Raw genomic sequence first — 18,353 nt, 5'->3', positions numbered from 1 at the left:
TAGCTGTTGTGTGACTTCTTTACTCTTCTTACGTGCTGGCCCCTTATCAGACACATGGCTTGCAGTTCCTCTCTCCCATCCTGTAAGCTGCCCTTCGTTCTGCTGGCGGCTTCCTTTCTGGGCAGGAGCTTTTCGTTTGGTGAACTTGTCTGTTGCTATTTTTGTTACTTTTGCTTTCGGTGTCAGGTTTGAAGGAGTCATTGCCAAGTCCGATGTCAAGGAGATTACCGCCTGTATGGTCTTCTAGGGCAGCGGTTCTCAACCTGTGGGTCCCCACCCCTTTGGCGGTGGAACGACCCTTTCACAGGGGTCGCCTCAGACCATCCTGCATCTCAGGTATTTACATGACGATTCCTCACAGTAGCAACATGACAGTTCTGAAGTAGCAACGAAAATAATTGTGTGGTTGGGTCACAACGTGAGGAACTGTATTTAAAGGGCCAGAAGGTGGAGAACCACTGTTCTAGGGGCTTTCTGCTTAAGCTTTTAATCCCTTATGTTAATTCTTGTGTGTGGTGTAAGATAGGGGTCCAGTTTCATTCTTTGGCGTGTGGCTGCCCAGTTTTCCCAACATCGTTTATTGAAGAGATTGTCCTTCCCCCATTGCATAATTTTGGCTCCTTTGTCATAAATTAATTGACCGTGTAGAAACCCATGGGTTTCTTTCTGGGTTCCCTACTCTGTTCCAGCGATGTGTTTTCCTGTCAGTGCCATGCTGTTTTGATGACTGTAGCTCTGTAATATAGTTTGACATCAGGGGGTGAAATGCCTCCAGCCTTCTTCTTCTTTCTTAAGCTTGCTTTGGCTATTTGGGGTCGTTCGTGGTTTCATACACATTTTGGGGTGGTTTGTTCTGATTTGTAGATGTTGACTCATCCTTGCATCTCTGGAATAAATCACACATGACTGTGATATAGTATCCTTTTAATGTATTGTTGAATTCGCTGATATTTTGCTGAGGATTTTGGCATCTATAGTCACCAGGGATATTGGTCTTTACGGTGTGTGTGTGTGTGTGGCATCCTTGTCTGGTTTTGGTATCAGGGTAAGGTTTTGGTATTTTTTTTAGAATAGTTTGAGAAGGATTGGTATTAATTTTTCTTTGAATGTTTGGTAGAATTCACCAGTGAAGCCATCTGGTCCTGGATTCTTGTTTTTTGGGAGGTTTTTAATTACTGATTCAACCTCATTGCTAGTAATTAGTCCGTCCAGCTTTCCTATTCCATCAGGATTCATTACACTTAACAGTTGCTGCCAGATTATTTCCCAAGACGACAGCCGCTCCCATGGCCTTTCCCCCGTCCACCAGCGCACGCACCGAGAGCCCTGAAGGCTTTCCCAGACCAACAGCCAAGCAGTCACACCTCCGTCCTCCTGCTCTTTTCCTCAGCTCCGAGCGGGGCTAAGACGCTCTACGCAGACACTCTGGCGACTGCTTTCCTCTAGGACAGCGGTTCTCAACCTCTGGCCCTTTAAATGCAGCTCCTCATGTGGTGACCCAACCATAACATTATTTTCGTGGCTGCTTCATCACTGTCATGTTGCTGCTGTGATGAATCGTCATGTAAACATCTGATCTGCAGGATGGTCCTAGGCGACCCCTGGGAAAGGGTCGTTCGACCGCCGGAGGGGCCGCGACCCACAGGTTGGGAACCGCTGCTCTAGGAGTTGTCTCTTCAGATCTCTGTTTGTCTTTTCCTGTTGGCTTGTCTTTTACCAAAACATAGAAACGTTCTCCCTGTTGAGGACCTGGCCCTCTCTCCGTGCCGTGAACACTTCTTCCCCAACCACCTCGGCCGCGTTCGTGTGCTGGCCCCCCCCCCCCCCCCCCCGCCCCCGGCTGCCTCTGCGTCAGCCATCACTTCACTGGTTTTGTGCTTTTCCCAGAATGCTTCCCCGTGTTTGTACTGTCTGTCCTTGGGCACCTTCCGGTTTGCCACCTTTCCCTCCACGAGGCCGCTCCTGGGTGGTTACGGGTGTGGGGAGTGGAACCTGGTGAACCAGGAGGTAAACCTGGAGCCTCCTAAGGGCGGGGCAGGCCCGGAACCCCTACCCGCCTCGCCGACCCTCAGGACTGGGGGGGACACACGCGCGGAAGTGACCCCCATCCGAGACTGCAGGGTCCCCAGCAGAGGCCGGGCGAGGGGCCAGGGCACATCGCAGAGCCCCCGGCTGCCCTGGGGCGGGCCTGAGGGCCCTCTGAGCCCCGGTGCACGGGTAGGTGGGCCGCTGTCTGCTCAGGCCGCAGAAGTGCCGGTAGCGTCGCCCAGATGCCAGGCCTGAGGGGCAGGGGGTCCCCAGGCCCCAGGAGCTGAGACGGTGCGGAGGCCTCCCGAGTCACATGACCTTGTGGTGCGTGATATAGTAAGTTCAAGCATGTGGACCAGCATGTGGGATTGAATCTAAACCCCTAAAAGTTTACCCATTCAAGTTGGTGCCCAAACTTCTACGCCCCCGCCCAGCAGGGTGATGTGATACAGGGCTGTCCCCGAGCAGGTCCGCCACCCTCCGGCCCCCCTGTCCCGGCCGCACCACGCCGTCCACTGTGGGTAACCGGCTGGCACCGGCTGTTTGTCCCCGGGCCACTGGACCAGGAGCCACCGGGGTCGGCAGGCCTGGCCGTGCCCAGTGACAGCTTGGTTGCTAGGGGACAGGTGGCAGTGGGCATATCTGGAAATGAGGCGGCTAAGGGAGGCCAGCGGTCCTGTGGTCACTCCCTGGCCTCACTGCCCGGGTGGAGACAGAAGTGGCAGGGGCAAGGCACCTCACTCCCCGTCCTGCCCCTTCTCAGGACCCCAGGCTTCGCGGCTCAGGGCCTGCCCTCCACTCCCTGCAGCGGGTCCCCACCCCCATGGAGCGGGCCCCTGGCTGGGGAGGTCTGGAAGCTCAGCAGCCTCAGGCCCAGCCGGCGGCCACCTCGGCCGACTGGTCAGCAGGCTCAGCAGCTCCGGCGGGGAGGTGCCTACCCCGCGGGCGGAGAGAGGACACGGGCAGAGCGGCGGAGGGTCAGCTTTAATGGTCACTCTACGGATATCGTACATGGTTAGAGCCCGGCCACTCCCGCCCCCGCTCAGCCTCGGGCACAGCCAGGTAGGTGCCCTCCGACCCGGGCTCTGCAAAGGGGGACCTGCCCCCAGCGCCAGCTGTATGTACAAGAGTGCCGCCAGGGCCAGGCCGGTGCCAGCCCGCCCGCCAGCGCTCGGCTCCTGGGCCTGGATGTGGGGTCCAGGCCCCCAGTGCGGCGGGCGGGTCTCACCCACGGGGACCCAGCCCTGGCTGGGCCCGCTCCGCCCGACCGCTCGCACTGCCCGTCCTCCGGGAGGGTGGCGGAGGGCGGGCCCTGGAGACGGCACCCTCCGCCGCCGGGCGCCCAGGACCCGCGGGGGACGGGCGGACAGAGGCGCGCCCGCGAGCCGACCAGGCGCCCGTGCTGGTGATGGGTTCGCGGCCGGCGGGCACCACGCGGCCGGGCGCCCCGCACTGGCTCCCGGGGGCCGGAGGGAATTGCACTTGTTCTGCGGCCGCGGGCGCTCCGCGGGCTGAGGACCTGAGCCGGGACCGGCGGCGCCCAGGACGCGGCGAGAGGCCGCCTGGCCTCACAGCACGTCCTCGAAGTCCAGCAGCTTCGAGTGCTGGCGGCTCTTCCACAGGCGGTACAGCCGGAAGTCGAAGTAGGTCTCGATCATCTGCTTCCCTGGGGGGAGGTGGGCGGGGCTCAGGCAGAGCGGGGGCGGGGCCAGAGGCGAGGGGCGGGGCTCCGGGTGGAGTCGGGGTCGTGCTGAGGGCGGGGCTCCGGGGGGTGGGTGGGCTGTGGCGGAAGGGGCGGGGCTCCGGGTGGGCTGTGGCGGAAGGGGCGGGGCTCCTGGTGGGCTGTGGCGGAAGGGGCGGGGCTCCTGGTGGGCTGTGGCGGAAGGGGCGGGGCTCCTGGTGGGCTGTGGCGGAAGGGGCGGGGCTCCGGGTGGGTTGGGGCGGGCCTGGGGGAAGGGGGCGCTGCCTCAGGACCCCATCCCAGTGCGGGGAAGGAGCCTGACCAACTCACCTTGGGCCGACAGCTCCAGGGGGGACTCAAAGATGACCCTGTAAGGGGTCATGAGGGTCCTGAGATTCTGGAACAGCTGGAAGGAGGGGCGGGGCCATGAGTCCAGGGCGGGGAGGAAGGGAGGGAGCTTAAGGGCAAGATGGGGGGCAGGACCCCTCACAACCGGCTGGGCTGAGGCACAAGGGGCTCCTCGGAGGGTTTTTTAAAAAATATATTTGTATTGGTTTCAGAGAGGAAGGGAGAGGGAGAGAGAGATAGAAACATCAATGATGAGAATCATTGATTGGCTGCCTCCTGAACGCCCCTACTGGGGATCAAGCCCACAACCCCGGCATGTGCCCTTGACCGGAATCGAACCCGGGACCCTTCAGTCCCCAGGCCGACGCTCTATCCACTGAGCCACACCGGCCAGGCTCTCTGGAGAGTTTAAGGAAAGAGGAGAGGGAGTCTGAGCAGACACAGGTGGGGAGGGGCATTCTGTCACCTCTGTTCATGGGCCCGGGACCCCCAGAAGCCTGGTGGGGCCTGGGGCCCCTGTACCTTCTCCCCGTTGGGGTTCCCCAGAATGTAGCAGCCCATGATGTGGATGACGTTTGGCTCCGGGTTCACTTTGCTCATCAAGCGGCTCAAGCGCTTCCAGAAGCTGGTGGGGGAAGGGCGCGTCACCGGCGGTCTCCAACCCGGGCCCCGGGGTGCGGGGGGCGCAGGGCCCAGCCCTCCCCAGCCCCGCCAGCCCGCCCGCCCGCTCACTGGATCATGTCTTCCTCCTTCTCCACTTTGGCGAAGGTGGCCACCTTGTTCTTGAGCAGGTACAGGTGTCCGGGGCCGCCCTGTGAGAGACGGTGGTCAGCCTGGAGGGCTGCACACGCCCGGTGTCCATCCACTGCTCCCCCAGTCCACACACGCGGGGTGCCAGGCCCCACCTGGCAGAATATGAGCATCTTCCAGATCTTGGCACCCTTGTGGTAGATGTTCAGCTTCTTCTCGATCTCCTCTGGGGAGGGAGGGGTGTGAGCGCTGCCCCCAGTGCTCCCCTACAGCCTGCGCACCCCGCCCCCGCCCCCGCCCCGGAAGACGGTGGGAATGGAGGGCACATACCCAGGATGTCCTCGAAGGTCGCGTGCTCGTGGTCCTGGGACAGACACAAGCCACCCTGAATCAGTCCCTCTCGGGCAGCACCACCCCCCGCCCGGCTCTGGGGGCTGGGGGCTGGGTGGGCACTCACATAGAGGATGGGAATGATGGAAGGGTCGTCCCTGCGGATGATGGTGGGGATGTACTCTGCTCTGGGCACCTTGGAGGAGATGAGCTGGGGACACAGGGAGCGGCTCAGGGGAGGCTCGGCCGCCTGGGAGCCCAGGGGCAGCAGGAGCCCCCGTGGTTAGCCCACCTGCAGCAGCAGCTACGATGAGACCCCCCAGGGGAGCCCCGTGAGACACGCCCTCACCCCGCGGGCAGCGGCAGTGGCTGCCTCCCTCCCAGGCAGACAGCAAGCTCCTGAGGAAAAGGATCCCCCGACTGGCTGAGAGGCGCCGGGGGTCGGTCCTCACCATGACCTTGGGCGGCAGGAAGCCCTCGGCGTCGCAGGCCACGGCCTCCAGGCCCTTCTCAGCCTCCCAGTCCAGGTCCTCGAAGGCCTCGCCCAAGGTGCAGTGCGAGCTCTGCAGGTCGCCACCTGAGGGGCAGGTGGGTCACTGGGCTGCGGCCGCCGCCCACCTGCCCCGGTTCCCAGCCGGGGTGGTGGGCAGAGCTGGCAGGCCACGCCCTGGAGGGTCCTCCAGGCCAGCGAGGGAACAGGGGGTGAGGGAGAGAAGCCACGGGCACCACCAGCAGCAGCTGCCGGGACGGAAGCCGGTGGACCCCGGGGCCAGGCTGTGGGAGCCAGGATGCCAGTGCCAGCTCCGGCCATCGTGCCAGGGGCCCTGGACCGGTGAGGAGCTGCCTGGCAGCCACATGCCCCTCCGGCCAGAGGGCGGCCCGCAGAGGCCCACAGGTGCCGGCCCAGCACCCCACAGCTGCTAGTTATCGGCCCGCGAGGGAAGCGGTGCCAGCGCCCTGTTCACCCAGATGGGTAACCTGAGGCTCAGAGCAGAAGCGCAGAAGCTTAGCTGCCCCAGAGGGACCCGCCCTGCGGAGCTCGGGGCTGGGCCTGGGGCGCCGCTGGGAGAGGGACTTGCCCTGCGGGGCCGGGCCTGGGGCGCTGCTGGGAGAGGGACTTGGCCTGCGGGGCGCGGGGCCTGGGGCGCTGCTGGGAGAGGGACTTGGCCTGCGGGGCGCGGGGCCGGGCCTGGGGCGCCGCTGAAGAGGTGGGCCGGCCTGCGCAGGGCACCTACTGTCTCGAGAGTCGTGGGAAGTGTCGGCTTTCATGGGGGTGGGGTCGCTCCAGGACCGGCTGAAGCTCCGCTCGCGCCGCTCTGCGAACGCTGCAGGGAGAGCAAACCCGCATCAGCGGGGCGGGCGGGGCGGCGGTGACGGTGACGGGATGGACCCGCGGGGGGTGGGGGGGGTGGGGGTGGGGGGTAGGGTTTGCGGCTGCAGGAGGCAGAGTCGGTAAGTTCCAGGCTGGGGAACTGGAGAACGCCGTGGCGGGGCGGGAGGGGGTGACGGTGGATGGGGGCTGTGGGCAGAGCCTGGGAGTGCTGGGGGGGGGGGGGCTGTGGGCGGAGTCTGGGGTTCTGGGCGGGGCTTGGGGAGGCGTATCTTGCGCAGAGGCAGCGAGCAGCATTCCAAGCCCAGCCAAGAGCAGGTGCCCCGTCCCCGCGCCCCCCACCCCGCCCTGGGCCCTTACTCTGGGCCTTCACCCTCCGGCTGCCGACCATGCGCAGGTGCTTTCGGAAGTTCCTGGGGGAAGAGGAGCACGGGGGCTGCTGAGGGCGGCGAGGGTGAGCGGCGGCCCTGCCCTTCCCGCTCCCTGCCCACCGCCCCTGCCCTCGCCCCCGTGAGAGATGCCTTCCCAGCCCGGACCCTCCTGCTGGCTCAGTGCCCACCAGAGGCAAAGCCCACCCAGTCCCTCTCCTACCGAGGCCCTTCCAGACCTCCCTTAGCTGCCTGGACAAAGGCACAACACCAGGCCCTCCCTTGCCCCCTCCATCCCCTGGTGCAGGGCCCGCAGTGCCCACCTCCATGGCACGCCCTCCCACCCCGCACGGCCCAGGCCGGCCTCCCTCCCCAGGGTCAAGGGCTCCTGCGCTCTGTGGCAGGGCCACGTCTGCACCACCCACAGGGGGTTTGGGCCTGCGGACCACGCCCTGCCCCCTGCTCAGAGGCAGGTCTCCGTTGCCTCCTGACAAGGCCGGCTTCCGAAACGGACAGGCGGCCTCCTGGCCACATCTGAGGTGAGGGCCGGAAGGGTCAAGCCTTGCCACTGACCCCACAGCTCTGGCTTCACTGTGCCCCCAAACGGAAGCCTGGGACCCAGGCCACGTGCCCTCTCCTGCCTGCTGCGTCCCCAGAGCAGGGCCAGGCCAGTGGTCGCCACCGCCCTTCCCCCATCCGGTCTGCGGGGGCCTCCGGGGGGGCCCAGGCCAGACCAGCACCGACAAGAGACGGACCCTGGTGGCGAGTGGCTGGCAGGCCCTACCTCTGGATTACGGACGCGGAATCACTCTCCCGTTTCCGGCGCTTCCTCTCCGCGTAGCCCCTGAACACCCTGGGAAACCGGGGAGTCAGCACTGCCCTTGGCCACGGGCAGAGGGACAGACATGGGGAGAGGCGAGAGCACAGGGGCCGTGGGCCATCCGGGGCACTGGGCCTGGCAGAGGGTCCCGCCTGCCTCGCCCTGGCCTGGCCCCTGGCGGGCCGCTGCCGCCTTGGAGCTCTGGGGACATGGCACTCCTCATGGTCGAGGCCCAGTGGCTGGCCTGCCCGAACCTATTTGTGGGGGGTGGGGGGGCATGCTCCCAGGGACAACTGCCTGCCCCAGGCTGCAGGTCCACAGGGTACTTACGAGATGCTGGAGGCACAGCCAAGGGGCAGCGGGAGAGAGAAGACACAGTGAGCCTTGACCCCTCATCCCCCATGAGCGCCCTGCGGTCATCCCTCCCCAGGCCACGCCACCCGGCGGTGCTGCACGCTGTGGGCCGCGCCGCCAGGCGCTGTGGCCTGCCAGCCCTGGGCCCCGAGGGTGTGGTGGCCCCACTTCCCGGCCCAGGGCAGGGAGCCCGTGTGGAGCACAGGACAGCCAGGGGGCCCTGGGAAGAGCCCGGACAGAGGACGGAAAGCCCAGCTGTGTCGCAGGCGCAGAAGGGCAGACCCCGGAGCCCTAAGCTGTCCCTCGGGGGCACACAGGCCACCAGCAGGCCGCTGTCTGGGGCGGTGAGGCAGAGCCTTGTGGGCAGAGCTGGGTGACACGGGCCCAGAAGAGCCTCCCCCATTGGTGACTGTCCCAGCCGTGGACGGACAGGACAGACGAACAGACAGGAGGAGCCATGAAGAGCGGGGGAGGCCTGGGGGCGGGGGAGGGTGAGAAGAGCAGCTGGCCCGCCTGCCTTCAGAGTGAGAAACAGGCCCAGCCCGGAGGAGGGGCCGCAGTGGCTCCCAGGCCCGGGGCCCGGGGCGCGTGGCGGGACGCGACTCACGCTTGCATAGTTGTGGTTGCGGTCTGGAAGCTGAAGAGGTTTTCCTTGGGGAACCAGGTGCGGATGGGGGTGTGGGCGTCGTCTGGAAGAGACAGGAGTGGTGACCAGGGGCGGGGGGCCTGCAGGGGAGCGGGGTGGGGCCTGCAGGGGAGCGGGGGGGCCTGCAGGGGAGTGGGGGCCTGCAGGGGCGTGGGGGGGCCTGCAGGGGAGCAGGGAGTCTGCAGGGGGACGGGCGCTTCGGCCGCAGCCGGTGAGGCGGGTGCAGGCTCAGCCACGTGCACCCACCCCGCGCGGCCTCGTGACGTCTGCCTGTCCTTGCTCAGCTCTCCCTTTGGCTGCCACAGTGGGGAGCGTTTCCGTGAAAGCACAGCCTGTCCCCAGGGGGCCCTGGGCAAGGGCTCGTCTCCGTTAAGAGGAGAGGCAGGTCAGGGAAAGGCTGCAGCCCCTCCAGGACTCCGGACCGTGCCTTCAGCAGCCACGACGCCCTGGTGTGAGCTGGCCAGACCTCCCCCCACTTTCCCTGAGGGCACGTGTCCACCCTGAGCTTCCAGACGAGGTGGGGGAGGCTGAAGCAGCTCTGCCCACTCACCCTGACCCTCGCCCAATCCCCAGCCTGTGTCCCTCAGGAGCTGGCGTTGTGGAGGGGACCTGCCCACGGCCAGGCCAGTGTCCGAGGCCCAGGCGGTGTCCTCGGGGGACGTGGCGGCTCAGCTGGTGAGAGCTCTGCTCCACAGGAGGCGACCTCAGGGCCAGGAGGCAGGGCTGCTTGAGGCCCAGGGAGGTCTGTTCAAGACACAGCGGCCTCGGGGGGTCCCCACCACCCACACAGCCCACCCACCTGGGGAGAGGCCCACGGGCTGGCCAGGCCCCAAACAGCTATGTGTGTCCTGAAGAAAGTGGGAGCCCTGCTTGGGGCCTGGCAGAGGCAGCACAACCTTCCACCTAAGCCCATGTTTTCTGCCTCCTCAGCCCTCAAGATCCTCCAATGCCCCTCCTCCGGGAAGCACTCTTTGATTGGCTTGGCGCTGGCAGGGTCACGGCCAACCATGGGCCATGGGGCATGGGGCATAGCCGCAAGACTACGTGTGGGCTGTGACCTGCCTGTGACCTGGCACCCCCCACCCTGGCACCAGCACTTTACCCAAGCTCGCCCGCGCCCGCGCCAAGCCCCTCACCAGACACGCGGTCAACACTGTACATCCTCTCCAGCTTCTTGCGGCGGCTGGAGGCCTGGGGCAGGGGGCGCTGGTCCAGCCCAAAGGCCCGAGGGGAGGAGCCCGGGGCCAGCTGGGCGCACCCGGGACATTCCTGGGAGCCCTGGCGGCTGCCCGCCCAGCTCTGGCAGGGTGTGCTGACGTCCTCGTGGCTGCCGCGCAGGGACTGGCTGTGGTGGTGGGGGTGCTCCCGGTGCCGCCGCCCCTTCACCACTGCCAGCTCGATGACCTCAGCCTCCGGGCCGGGCAGCAGGGCGGGCTCCCCGGAGATGGTGTACACGCGGGGCTGGGGGCCCTCTCCCGCCGGCTTCCCGGTGACCACCTCCTCGGAGAGGCTGCCCTCGTAGCGGCCGTTGGAGACCAGCGAGAGGCGGCGCTTGTTCTGGGGCGCGGGCTGCATCTCGGGGGACCCTTCGTGGCCAGAGTAGGCGTCAGCCAGCAGGTGATCTGGGGGAGAGGCGCCAGGTGAGCCAGTCCCTGCCGTCCTAGCAGGGGGCTCCGAGGGCTCCTCCCAGCGGCTCCCACCTCCCTCCAGCTGGGCCCCAAGCCCCTTGTGTGTGTGGGCGACAGGATGTACTACCTGCTGGGTGATGGGGAGGACAGGACAAGAGGCCCCCTCCTAGCCTGCCACCGCTCACATGTGCCCAGTGCCAACGCCTCCCCTCCCCCGGCCAGCTGGCCCCCAGAGACAGCGGTGCCAACCCCGGGGGTGCCAGGAGGCCTGTTGCCATGCCAACGGCCCAGGCTGGGTGGGTGCCATGGTGATGAGCTCTTCCTGAGGCCCTGGGCAGGGGCATGAGGGAGCCAGCCCAGCGGGGCAGCTGCTGCCACTCAGCTCACCCCACTCCCCAGCCCCCAGGGCCCGCGGTTGGCCCGGCTGGAACGGGGCCAGTGGGCCCCAGGGTGCAGGGCTGTGCGGACCCCACCCTGGCACTGCCTCCCGCGCCCCTACCTGCTCCGTTCCGATTCTCAGGGTGACTCTGCGACAGGTACTCGCCGAAAGCCCGGGCGGCTCTGGGGGTGGACAGCGGGGCGCCGTCAGGGCACATGGCCTCTCCCGCGGCAGGAGCGTGGGGTCCCCGCCCCCACCCGGCCTCGGTCACCCAGGCGGGCACTCCTCCCCCCTAGGGAGCCCGGCTGGCAGGTCGCAGCTCCAGGACCCGTGGGCCCAGGGCAGCGTGGCCGGACCTGCAGACCGGGCTGGTCAGCCTTCCGCCGGGTCCTGCCGCCCGCGCGTGGTGGGCGGTCTGGGAGGGCGCACGGGGGCTGCGGGGGCGGGAGCCGGCAGGGGCCGCGGGCGCACTCACCGCACTTTGGCCGCCACGGAGGACATGGCCTCGCTCCGCAGCGCCCTCCTCCGGGAGGCGGCGGCGCCCATGGTCGAGGCGCCGGCGCATCCCCGGGCTCAGAGTGCGCCCCGCGCCCGCCGCCGCCACCGGGGGAGCCGCACCGCACGGGGGCTCGGGCTCGGGCCCCGCATGGCCTCGCCGGGGCCCTCAGCGCGTCCCGCACCGGGAGCCAGAGCCGGGAGCCTTGGCCAGGACCGGGGGCGATGCTCCGCCCACCGTGACGTCAGGGACGGGGCGGGGCCCGGCGGTCGTGCACCGTGGCCGTCCACCTGACGTCAGGACCTGGGTGGCAGCTCCGGCACTAGCGCGGTCACGGTCGGTCCGCACCACGGCAGGCCCCTGTCTGCAAGGCCCTAGGCGCTGGGGTCAGGGCCCGCCCCCCCTCCCCCCCTCCCCTCCCCCCCCCCCTTCCCCCGACGCCACCCCCCCTCCCCCGACCCCTGCAGGCCCGGGCCCGCGGCAGTTCTCCCCGGCGCTGCTCGATGACCCGGAGAAGAAGTGCGGGCCTCCCCCTCTTCGGAGCATCCGCGTGCCCCAGTGGGAAGGATGCCCGAGGCCCCCGAGGCTCCTCCTTGCTTTGGGGACCCTAGGTCCTGGGCACCCGCCCGGCTTGGCCTGGATTGTGGCCCAGGAGTTTCAAGTCCCAGCAGAGGGGGTCTGGTCCAGGGTCCCACAAGGCGACCCCTGGGGAGGGCAGGCGATGTCCGCTTGCAGCCCCACTGCGGCCCACAGCGGCCAGCAGCGGGGCAGCTGCTCCCTGGACCGGGCGTAAGGAGGACACACCCACATGATCAGATCTCCTTTATTCACACCTAAGCAGAAGCATCAGGGCTCAGAGGCTCCAACACCTGGAGGAGGGGGGGGCTTGCACCCAGAGGGCTGCGGTGTGTGCAGGAGGCACCAGGACCAAGCACCCCCAGGAGCGGCCAGTGTAGAGGCCTGACACCCAGCACAGCCCGGGCCCAGCCAGGTCTCCTGCCCCGGGAAGCCGTGGGCTCCAGGACAGGCCACGGAGGCGCTGGCTTCAGGGAGCGTCGGAGGGAGGCCTCTGCCCGTCCTGGCCAGAGAACCAGGGGGGAGCGGCATCCACGGATGGTTTGGGGGGAGCCACGCTGGGGTGCTGGTGATGCAGCGAGGGCTCCTCCTCCTGGAAGCAGACCGCAGTCACAGTCGGGTGGGGACAGGGGAGGGCTCACCCTGAGGGCGCCCCTGCCCTTGGGCCTCAGAGCAGGTGTGGGCGAGGGTCCAGGCGGGTCCAGGCAGCTCACCGAGTCGGAGCCCCCGTCGGCAGGGGAGCTCTGGAAGTCCGCGTAGGCCTCCTGGGGGCCATCGGGCAAGCCCTCCTCGCACTCGGTGAGGTAGTCAGACTCCTCTGGGCAGAGGGGTGGGCCATGTTGGTTCCCTCCGAGGACACAGGCCCCGCCCACAGCCAACCAGGTCCAGGGCCCCTGGTCCGTGTCAAGGTGTGGAAGGGACGCGGCTCCCAGCACCCTGGCCGTGCGGGTGCCTTTCCTGGGTGTCCACTCACCATCCACGACGGCCACCTTGGTGGGCTCGATGCGCGACACGATCTCAGCGAGGTCCGTGAAGGAGGCGCTGGGGCAGGTGAGGACCTGCGGGGCGCAGAGGACCCCCTAGGCCCGGCCCTGCTCCCCGTGCTCCCCGTGTCCCCGCCCAGCCAGGCCCACGGCCCGCCCCGTGCCCTGCCACCCCCGGGACCCTGGCTAGCTGAGGACCCCCAGCCTGGAGTGGGGGAAGGGACGTGAAAGATGGGCAGAGTCCTGCGCAGACCCCATCCTCTTGGAAGGGATGGAAAGGGAGGGGGCAGGGGGCAGGGGAGAGACTGGGAGACAGCTCCCAGGCCTGCTGCCTTCGACTGTGCTGGCCCACAGGGGCGCCGCAGCACGAGCAGCGGAGGGGTGCTCTGGGGTGCTGCTGGCTACAGGGCACCTATTGCAGGTGCGTGGGGGGGGGGGGTGCAGGTCGCAGAAGAGGGAAGGCAGAGGGTGTCCGTGGGCACTCACGTTGAAGGCCTTCATCTTGCTCGTGCCCTGCCGGTCCTGCAGCATCTTCTCCAGCACCCCACTGCGCCTCCAGATGTCAAACACCGTCCGGCCGTGCTGGTACCCCACCTCCTGCAACAGGGGGCCCTGGGCCTGAATGTGGGGCCCATCTCCTGCTCACAGGGGGCGCTGGGCTTGGGTGTGGGGCCCACCTCCTGCTCTCAGTAGGGCAGGGGGCTGGGAAAGAAGTAGCCAGAGCCTGGCCAGTGTGGCTCACTGGTTGAGCGTTGACCTATGAACCAGGTCAGGGCACACGCCGGGTTGTGGGCATGACCCCAGTAGGGGGCGCGCAGGAGGCAGCCAGTCAATGATTCTCTCTCATCACTGATGTTTCTCTCCCTCTCCCTTCCTCTCTCATCATGGATGTTTCTCTCTCCCTTCCTCTCCTTTCCTCTCTGAAATCAATAAAAACATGTTTTTTTAGAAAAGGCAGCCAGACAGGAGCCCGCTGGCCTGGCACCGCCGCCCCCGCCTCCGCACTCACGCAGATCTCGGCGAACTTGCCGAAGTCCAGGGTGCCATAGCTGTCGATGGGTGGGCGCAGGTACTCGCAGTAGTCGCTGTTCCGCACCTCCTCCAGCTGCCGCACGCAGCACACATAGGCCAGGCGCGTCTGGATCTCTGCCATGTTCAGCACCTACCGCCACCAAGGCCTCGGCTCTCCTGCCCTGGGTCCCGCCTGCCTCCCCGGCCCAGGGGCAATAGCTCCGCCAGGCCCACCCTCTCCCAGCGCTGGCCGCCTGCCCGGGGAGCAGGGGTGGGAGGGCCTGGGACCCAGAGGCACAGGGGGGCTGCGGGGCCGGCCTGCCCCGCCTAGGGCTGTGCCCACCTTGACTTTGGTGGCCAAGGGGTTCCAGCGCTTCCACAGCAGCCACCACCCCGACAGCGCGTCACCGTAGTTGGTGAGGTCCGTCTCGTCCCGGCTGCCCACGTCGATGGCGATCACCACCTTCGCCCCCATCGACCTGGCCACGTCCGCTGGGGACAAGGAGACCCTGGTCACCCGGGACAGGTGCCCGGAGCCCAGTCGGGGCAGAGCCTGCCCCACCAGCCCCGAGGCCCGCGGAGCGCACTGAAGTGTCCAACAGGTGACAGGTGTGCCCGAGGGAGGGGCCCCCCCAGCACATGCGGCACCTGCGGGACCTGCGGGCTGTTAGTTCCTGCTGTGGCACAGACGGGAGGTAACTGCTCCCCGCCTCTCCCTGGCCCTTGTTCTGGGAGCTGCTGAGCTGACAAACGGAGCCATATGCTGGGCTCGCGGTGCCCGGGCGCGGGCGTGCGTGTGCGTGTGTGTGTGTGTGTGTGTGTGTGTGTGTGTGTGCGTGTTCCCTGCTCCGAGCCAGCCTGTGACGCCCTTGGCACCGGCTGGAGGAAGCGTGCAGAGCCGGCGGAGGGAGGCGCTGGGGAGGGGCGCACCTGGGAGGTTGTTGATGTAGCCGCCATCCATCAGCAGGTGTCCGTCCTTGGGGTCGCAGAGGGGGGGCATGTAGCCGGACAGGGACATGCTGGCACGCACGTACCTCCACAGGGAGCCTGGGGGGCCAGAGGGCGGAGGTCCCGGCCATGCCCGGGCAGGAAGGAGCCTCTCCCGACCCGTGCTCCTGCCAGCACCCTGGCCCTGCTGGCCTCCAGGGGCACCGCGCAGGCCTGGACATGCCTCCTGGACATCCCCTCCCCGAGGCCCAGAGCCGGGCGCGCTCCGGGTGTCCTGCCTTCCGAGTGCCGGCCCCACACGGGTGTGCCGAGGCCTCAGCCAGCCCTCCCCCACCCCGAGACGGTCAAGCAGCTCCAGACATGCTGCCCGGAGGCCTCCGTGCCGCCCACAGGCCACCCACTCTGGGCTGCTGGTCATTTCCCCACCACCCTTCGTCCGTGTGCGGAAGGTCCTCTCTGTGGGAGTCCCTCGGGGAGCAGGCGCTCACCGTCTGTGTGGACCCGCATGGCAGAGGCTGAGATGTCCGTGGTGATGGTGAAGTAGGGGATCCACAGGTCCTGCGGGGAGGGCGGGGCTTAGAGGGCGTTCTCCCCGGCCGCCACCCAAGGGGTGTGTGAGGGGTGGGGAGGAGTGAGGAAGGGTGGGGAGGAGTGAGCAGGGGTGGAGAGGGGAGGGGAGGAGTGAGGAAGGGTGGGGAGGGGTGAGCAGGGGTGGAGAGGGGTGGGGAGGAGTGAGGAAGGGTGGGGAGGGGTGAGCAGGGGTGGAGAGGGGTGAGGAGGAGTGAGAAAGGGTGGGGAGGGGTGAGCAGGGGTACAGGAGGGATGGGGAGGGTTGGGGAGGAGTGAGGGTGCAGCACCTCGATCTGGCGGTCCTTGAAGACGCTGCAGATGCTGCTGTTGAAGCCAGCCCCCGAGAACATGGAGGTGATGGGGTAGGTCAGGTCCAGCATCGTCTTCATCATCGACGTCATGTCCTGGGGGGGGCAGTAGGCTGGTGAGGACTCATCCCCGGGCAGCAGGCGGCCCTCAGGCCCAGCAGGGCTGCATCGGAGGAGGGAGCAGGGACCTGGCTGGGCCCCCAGACAGAGCAGAGTGTCGGAGGCACCTGGGGGAGGGTCTAGGGGGGATGAACGCTGTGGCCTGAGCAGCTCACCGGGAGGTGCTGTGGGGACACTGCTGACCCCCCGGGTGTCTCTCCCGCAAACTGATCAATGCACTGCCCCCCCGCCCCCCATCAAAACCTCACACCAAGCCAGCACCCCCGCCCGCTCCGCCCAGGCCAGGGCCCCAGCTGACAGGCTCAGCCCAGGTCCCAGCCCCTCAGAGGAGCTGACCTGCAGCTGCTGACCCCGCCTTTCCCACAGAACCACCAAAGCGGCTCTGGCCTGGGGCTCCCCGTGGCCCCGCCCCATTTCCAGCGGAACTGTGGGTCCAGCGAACCTCTGTGTGGTCCCCGGTCACCTGGGTGGACTGACATCGGGAACCAACACAGCCAGCCCCCACATGGTGTGGCCGCACCCGTGCTCCCCGCTGCCCCACGGGTGGTCACGGGACGAGCCGGCTCCAGGGAGCGGCCCTACCTCAGTCCATTGCTTGGCCCGGATGCGAATCTGGCTGTAGCTCCTCTCCTCGGCATACAGGGCGCCCATGAAGGCCCCGATGGACGTCCCCCCGACCATGTCCACGGGGATGCCGCACTCCGCCAGCGCTCGGATGATGCCAACCTGGGCGCAGCCTCTGCCCACCGGGAGCAGGGACGGGTAAGTGCCACCGCCAGGACCGGCCCCCACTGTGCCCGCAGGAGCCCGGACGGCTGCCGCCCCACCCCTCTCCGCCATGCCGGCTCTCGCCTGAGCGACAGGCCAGGCAGGTCCGGCTCAGAGGAGAGACGGGCACCACGCAGATGCTCTGGTGTCCTGAGTGGCAGCCAGCACTCGGCCTCGTCTCCCACCAGCGTCCGAGAGGCCTGCACCGGCCGGACTTTGGGTGGACTCGGGAGGGGCGAGGGGGACACAGGCCAGGCCCCCGGAAGGGAGTCGGTCAGTGGGACGCACGAACCCCTGCGGGTGGGAAAGCCGGCCTCGGACTGAACTGGTCACTGAGCCTCGAACTCTGTTACCATGTCCCTCACGATGTCCATCCCTCCCAGCAATGACACGCCTGTGAGAGGACTGCGTGGCCACAGCCCGAGCACGCAGGCCGCCGGCGTGGGCCCAGAGGACCCGGTCACGGAGGTGCAGGCGCCGCTATAAGAGGGCGGGGCTCCCGAACGGGGAGCCGCCTGCTGCCCCTGACAGTGAGGAGTGACACGTGTGGGGTAAGCCCAGGAGAGGGTGCCTCTCAGCGGCGAACAGGGTCAGGGGGCCCAAGGCGCTGCACTCAGTGGCAGAGCCAGGCCCTGGAGGAGGGGCCTGTGGGACCCACAGACACAGGTGGGGCCGGTGGGACAGTCAGCGTGGGACGAGGGGGGTCCCCAGGGGACGTGGGGGCTGCGCGGCCTGTGCTGTGCCGGGCGCCCCTGGATCGCTTCGCAAACCCAGGTAGAAGGTAAACTTTGTGGCCCACCTGTTTTCACACAAATAAAATGTGACGATTCTGACACAGGATTGGAGACGATGAAGTGGGGCTGAAAGGGAGCTGGCGTGAGAAGGGAACTGAGAGGAGGGGTTCAGAGCAGGAGGCCCGGGAGGCAGGAGCGGGACCGAGGGGAAAGCGGCTCTCAGACCATGTAGAGGGCGGGGCATGTGAAAGGCTGGCTGAAACCGGTGAGACGGCGGAGACCACGTGGGCTGTGGCCAGGGGCCTGTCCGTGTCTCCCTGGGGCCCAGATGCGTTCAGGGGCGGGAGGGGAAACGCTTCGAAGTGCTTAGAAACGATGACTGAAACCCAGAATCAGACTCAGAAGCGGGATGAACTCCAAGCATAAACCAAAAGAAAATCGTTCCTACGTGGCTGCCAACCAAGGAGCCTCACCTGCGAGAACAAGAGGACACGCCCCTCGGCGCGCGTGCAGGGGACGCGCAGCTCGAGCAGAGCGAGCAGGGAAGCATGAGCAGCCCCGCGGGGCCGGGAGGGAAGGCGAGCAGGGGGACGCTCAGCAGCTGCCCGGGAACGAACAGGACCCTCGCCCAGATGCCCCGTCACAGAGGTCAGCAGTGCATGGGCCTCATGCCGAGAGCAGGGCGATCAGATAAAGACACGTTCCTAGAGCGACGTCACGCACCAGCCCTGACCCAGAGCTGGAGACGGAGCTCCCTGTGCACCTGCAGCGCCGATGCGGCCTTTAGACTAGTGCCACTTGGATGATGACTAACTTTTCATTAGAAATGCTGCTGATCGAGCCGTCCTGACGTGCCAACCAGGTCAAAGTCTGGGCCAGCCACTCGGCCACCCGGTCCTCCCGCAGCTGCACCTGCCCCCGGGGCAGGCCCGACCTCCCAGGCCCACGGCTCAGCCTGCGAGTAACCCAGTGACAGTGTGGCCCCAGGTGAGGCTCGGGATCCTCAGAGGGAAGTGAGCGTAGTGTCTGCACTTCACTACCCGCCAGGCCACATGGACCACGGCAGGCCCTCCCCTCCCAGCAGCTCCACCCCAGCCCTCGAGAGGCTCCAGGCAGGAACTCGGCTGTGAAGGGCACAGGGTGCACAGGGGCGGCCCCAGTCCACCCACTGCCCTGT

At 67.2% G+C, this 18,353-nt stretch overlaps 2 protein-coding genes across 20 annotated transcripts in view; both read right to left on the bottom strand.

Moving 5' to 3' along the window:
- Positions 1 to 2,981: 2,981 nt before the first annotated feature.
- NSMF (NMDA receptor synaptonuclear signaling and neuronal migration factor) lies at positions 2,982 to 11,410 on the bottom strand. Of its 10 annotated transcripts, none has more exons than XM_036306991.1 (16): positions 11,138 to 11,408; positions 10,783 to 10,844; positions 9,792 to 10,277; positions 8,617 to 8,698; positions 7,986 to 7,991; positions 7,620 to 7,688; positions 6,828 to 6,880; positions 6,373 to 6,462; positions 5,590 to 5,714; positions 5,265 to 5,348; positions 5,138 to 5,171; positions 4,963 to 5,033; positions 4,790 to 4,869; positions 4,580 to 4,682; positions 4,040 to 4,077; positions 2,982 to 3,694 (listed from the first exon to the last, which is right to left on the bottom strand). In XM_036306991.1, exons 1-15 carry the CDS (start codon positions 11,206 to 11,208, stop codon positions 4,066 to 4,068), a joined length of 1,428 nt encoding a protein of 475 aa, XP_036162884.1. In that variant the 5' UTR covers positions 11,209 to 11,408; the 3' UTR covers positions 2,982 to 3,694; positions 4,040 to 4,065. The 10 variants fall into 10 exon arrangements, with proteins under 10 accessions (XP_036162884.1, XP_036162876.1, XP_036162881.1 ...); XM_036306983.1 differs by having other exon boundaries at positions 4,040 to 4,115; positions 11,138 to 11,407; XM_036306987.1 differs by having other exon boundaries at positions 3,591 to 3,694; positions 4,040 to 4,115; positions 4,524 to 4,682; positions 11,138 to 11,410.
- Positions 11,411 to 11,965: 555 nt separating this feature from the next.
- PNPLA7 (patatin like phospholipase domain containing 7) overlaps positions 11,966 to 18,353 on the bottom strand; it is a 29,569-nt gene continuing 23,181 nt past the window's right edge. For 6 of the 10 annotated variants that reach the window (XM_036306879.1, XM_036306882.1, XM_036306884.1 and 3 more), the window contains 10 exons: positions 16,257 to 16,413; positions 15,534 to 15,650; positions 15,165 to 15,234; positions 14,659 to 14,775; positions 14,072 to 14,220; positions 13,727 to 13,879; positions 13,204 to 13,314; positions 12,708 to 12,792; positions 12,448 to 12,551; positions 11,966 to 12,326 (listed from right to left, as the gene is read on the bottom strand). In XM_036306879.1, the coding sequence (XP_036162772.1) occupies positions 12,204 to 12,326; positions 12,448 to 12,551; positions 12,708 to 12,792; positions 13,204 to 13,314; positions 13,727 to 13,879; positions 14,072 to 14,220; positions 14,659 to 14,775; positions 15,165 to 15,234; positions 15,534 to 15,650; positions 16,257 to 16,413 (1,186 nt within the window). In that variant the 3' untranslated portion in view covers positions 11,966 to 12,203. Of the gene's footprint in view, positions 12,327 to 12,447; positions 12,552 to 12,707; positions 12,793 to 13,203; positions 13,315 to 13,726; positions 13,880 to 14,071; positions 14,221 to 14,658; positions 14,776 to 15,164; positions 15,235 to 15,533; positions 15,651 to 16,256; positions 16,414 to 18,353 lie in introns of those variants that run through there. The other 4 variants (XM_036306880.1, XM_036306881.1, XR_004967237.1 and 1 more) reach the window with 4 other exon arrangements.

Source organism: Myotis myotis, unplaced genomic scaffold (genome assembly GCF_014108235.1).
Source record: "Myotis myotis isolate mMyoMyo1 unplaced genomic scaffold, mMyoMyo1.p scaffold_m19_p_44, whole genome shotgun sequence".
NCBI lineage: Eukaryota > Metazoa > Chordata > Mammalia > Chiroptera > Vespertilionidae > Myotis > Myotis myotis.
This window is presented reverse-complemented; position numbering and strand designations above follow the sequence as displayed.

Excerpts from the sequence above, each read along its gene's own strand:
- NSMF (XM_036306983.1), bottom strand. The coding sequence starts at position 11,208 with ATGGGCGCCGCCGCCTCCCGGAGGAGGGCGCTGCGGAGCGAGGCCATG. Across the intron at positions 6,881-7,619 it reads TCCGCGTCCGTAATCCAGAG|GAACTTCCGAAAGCACCTGC; the intron begins GTAGGGCCTGCC and ends CTCTTCCCCCAG. Across the intron at positions 3,695-4,039 it reads CCTGGAGCTGTCGGCCCAAG|GGAAGCAGATGATCGAGACC; the intron begins GTGAGTTGGTCA and ends ACCTCCCCCCAG.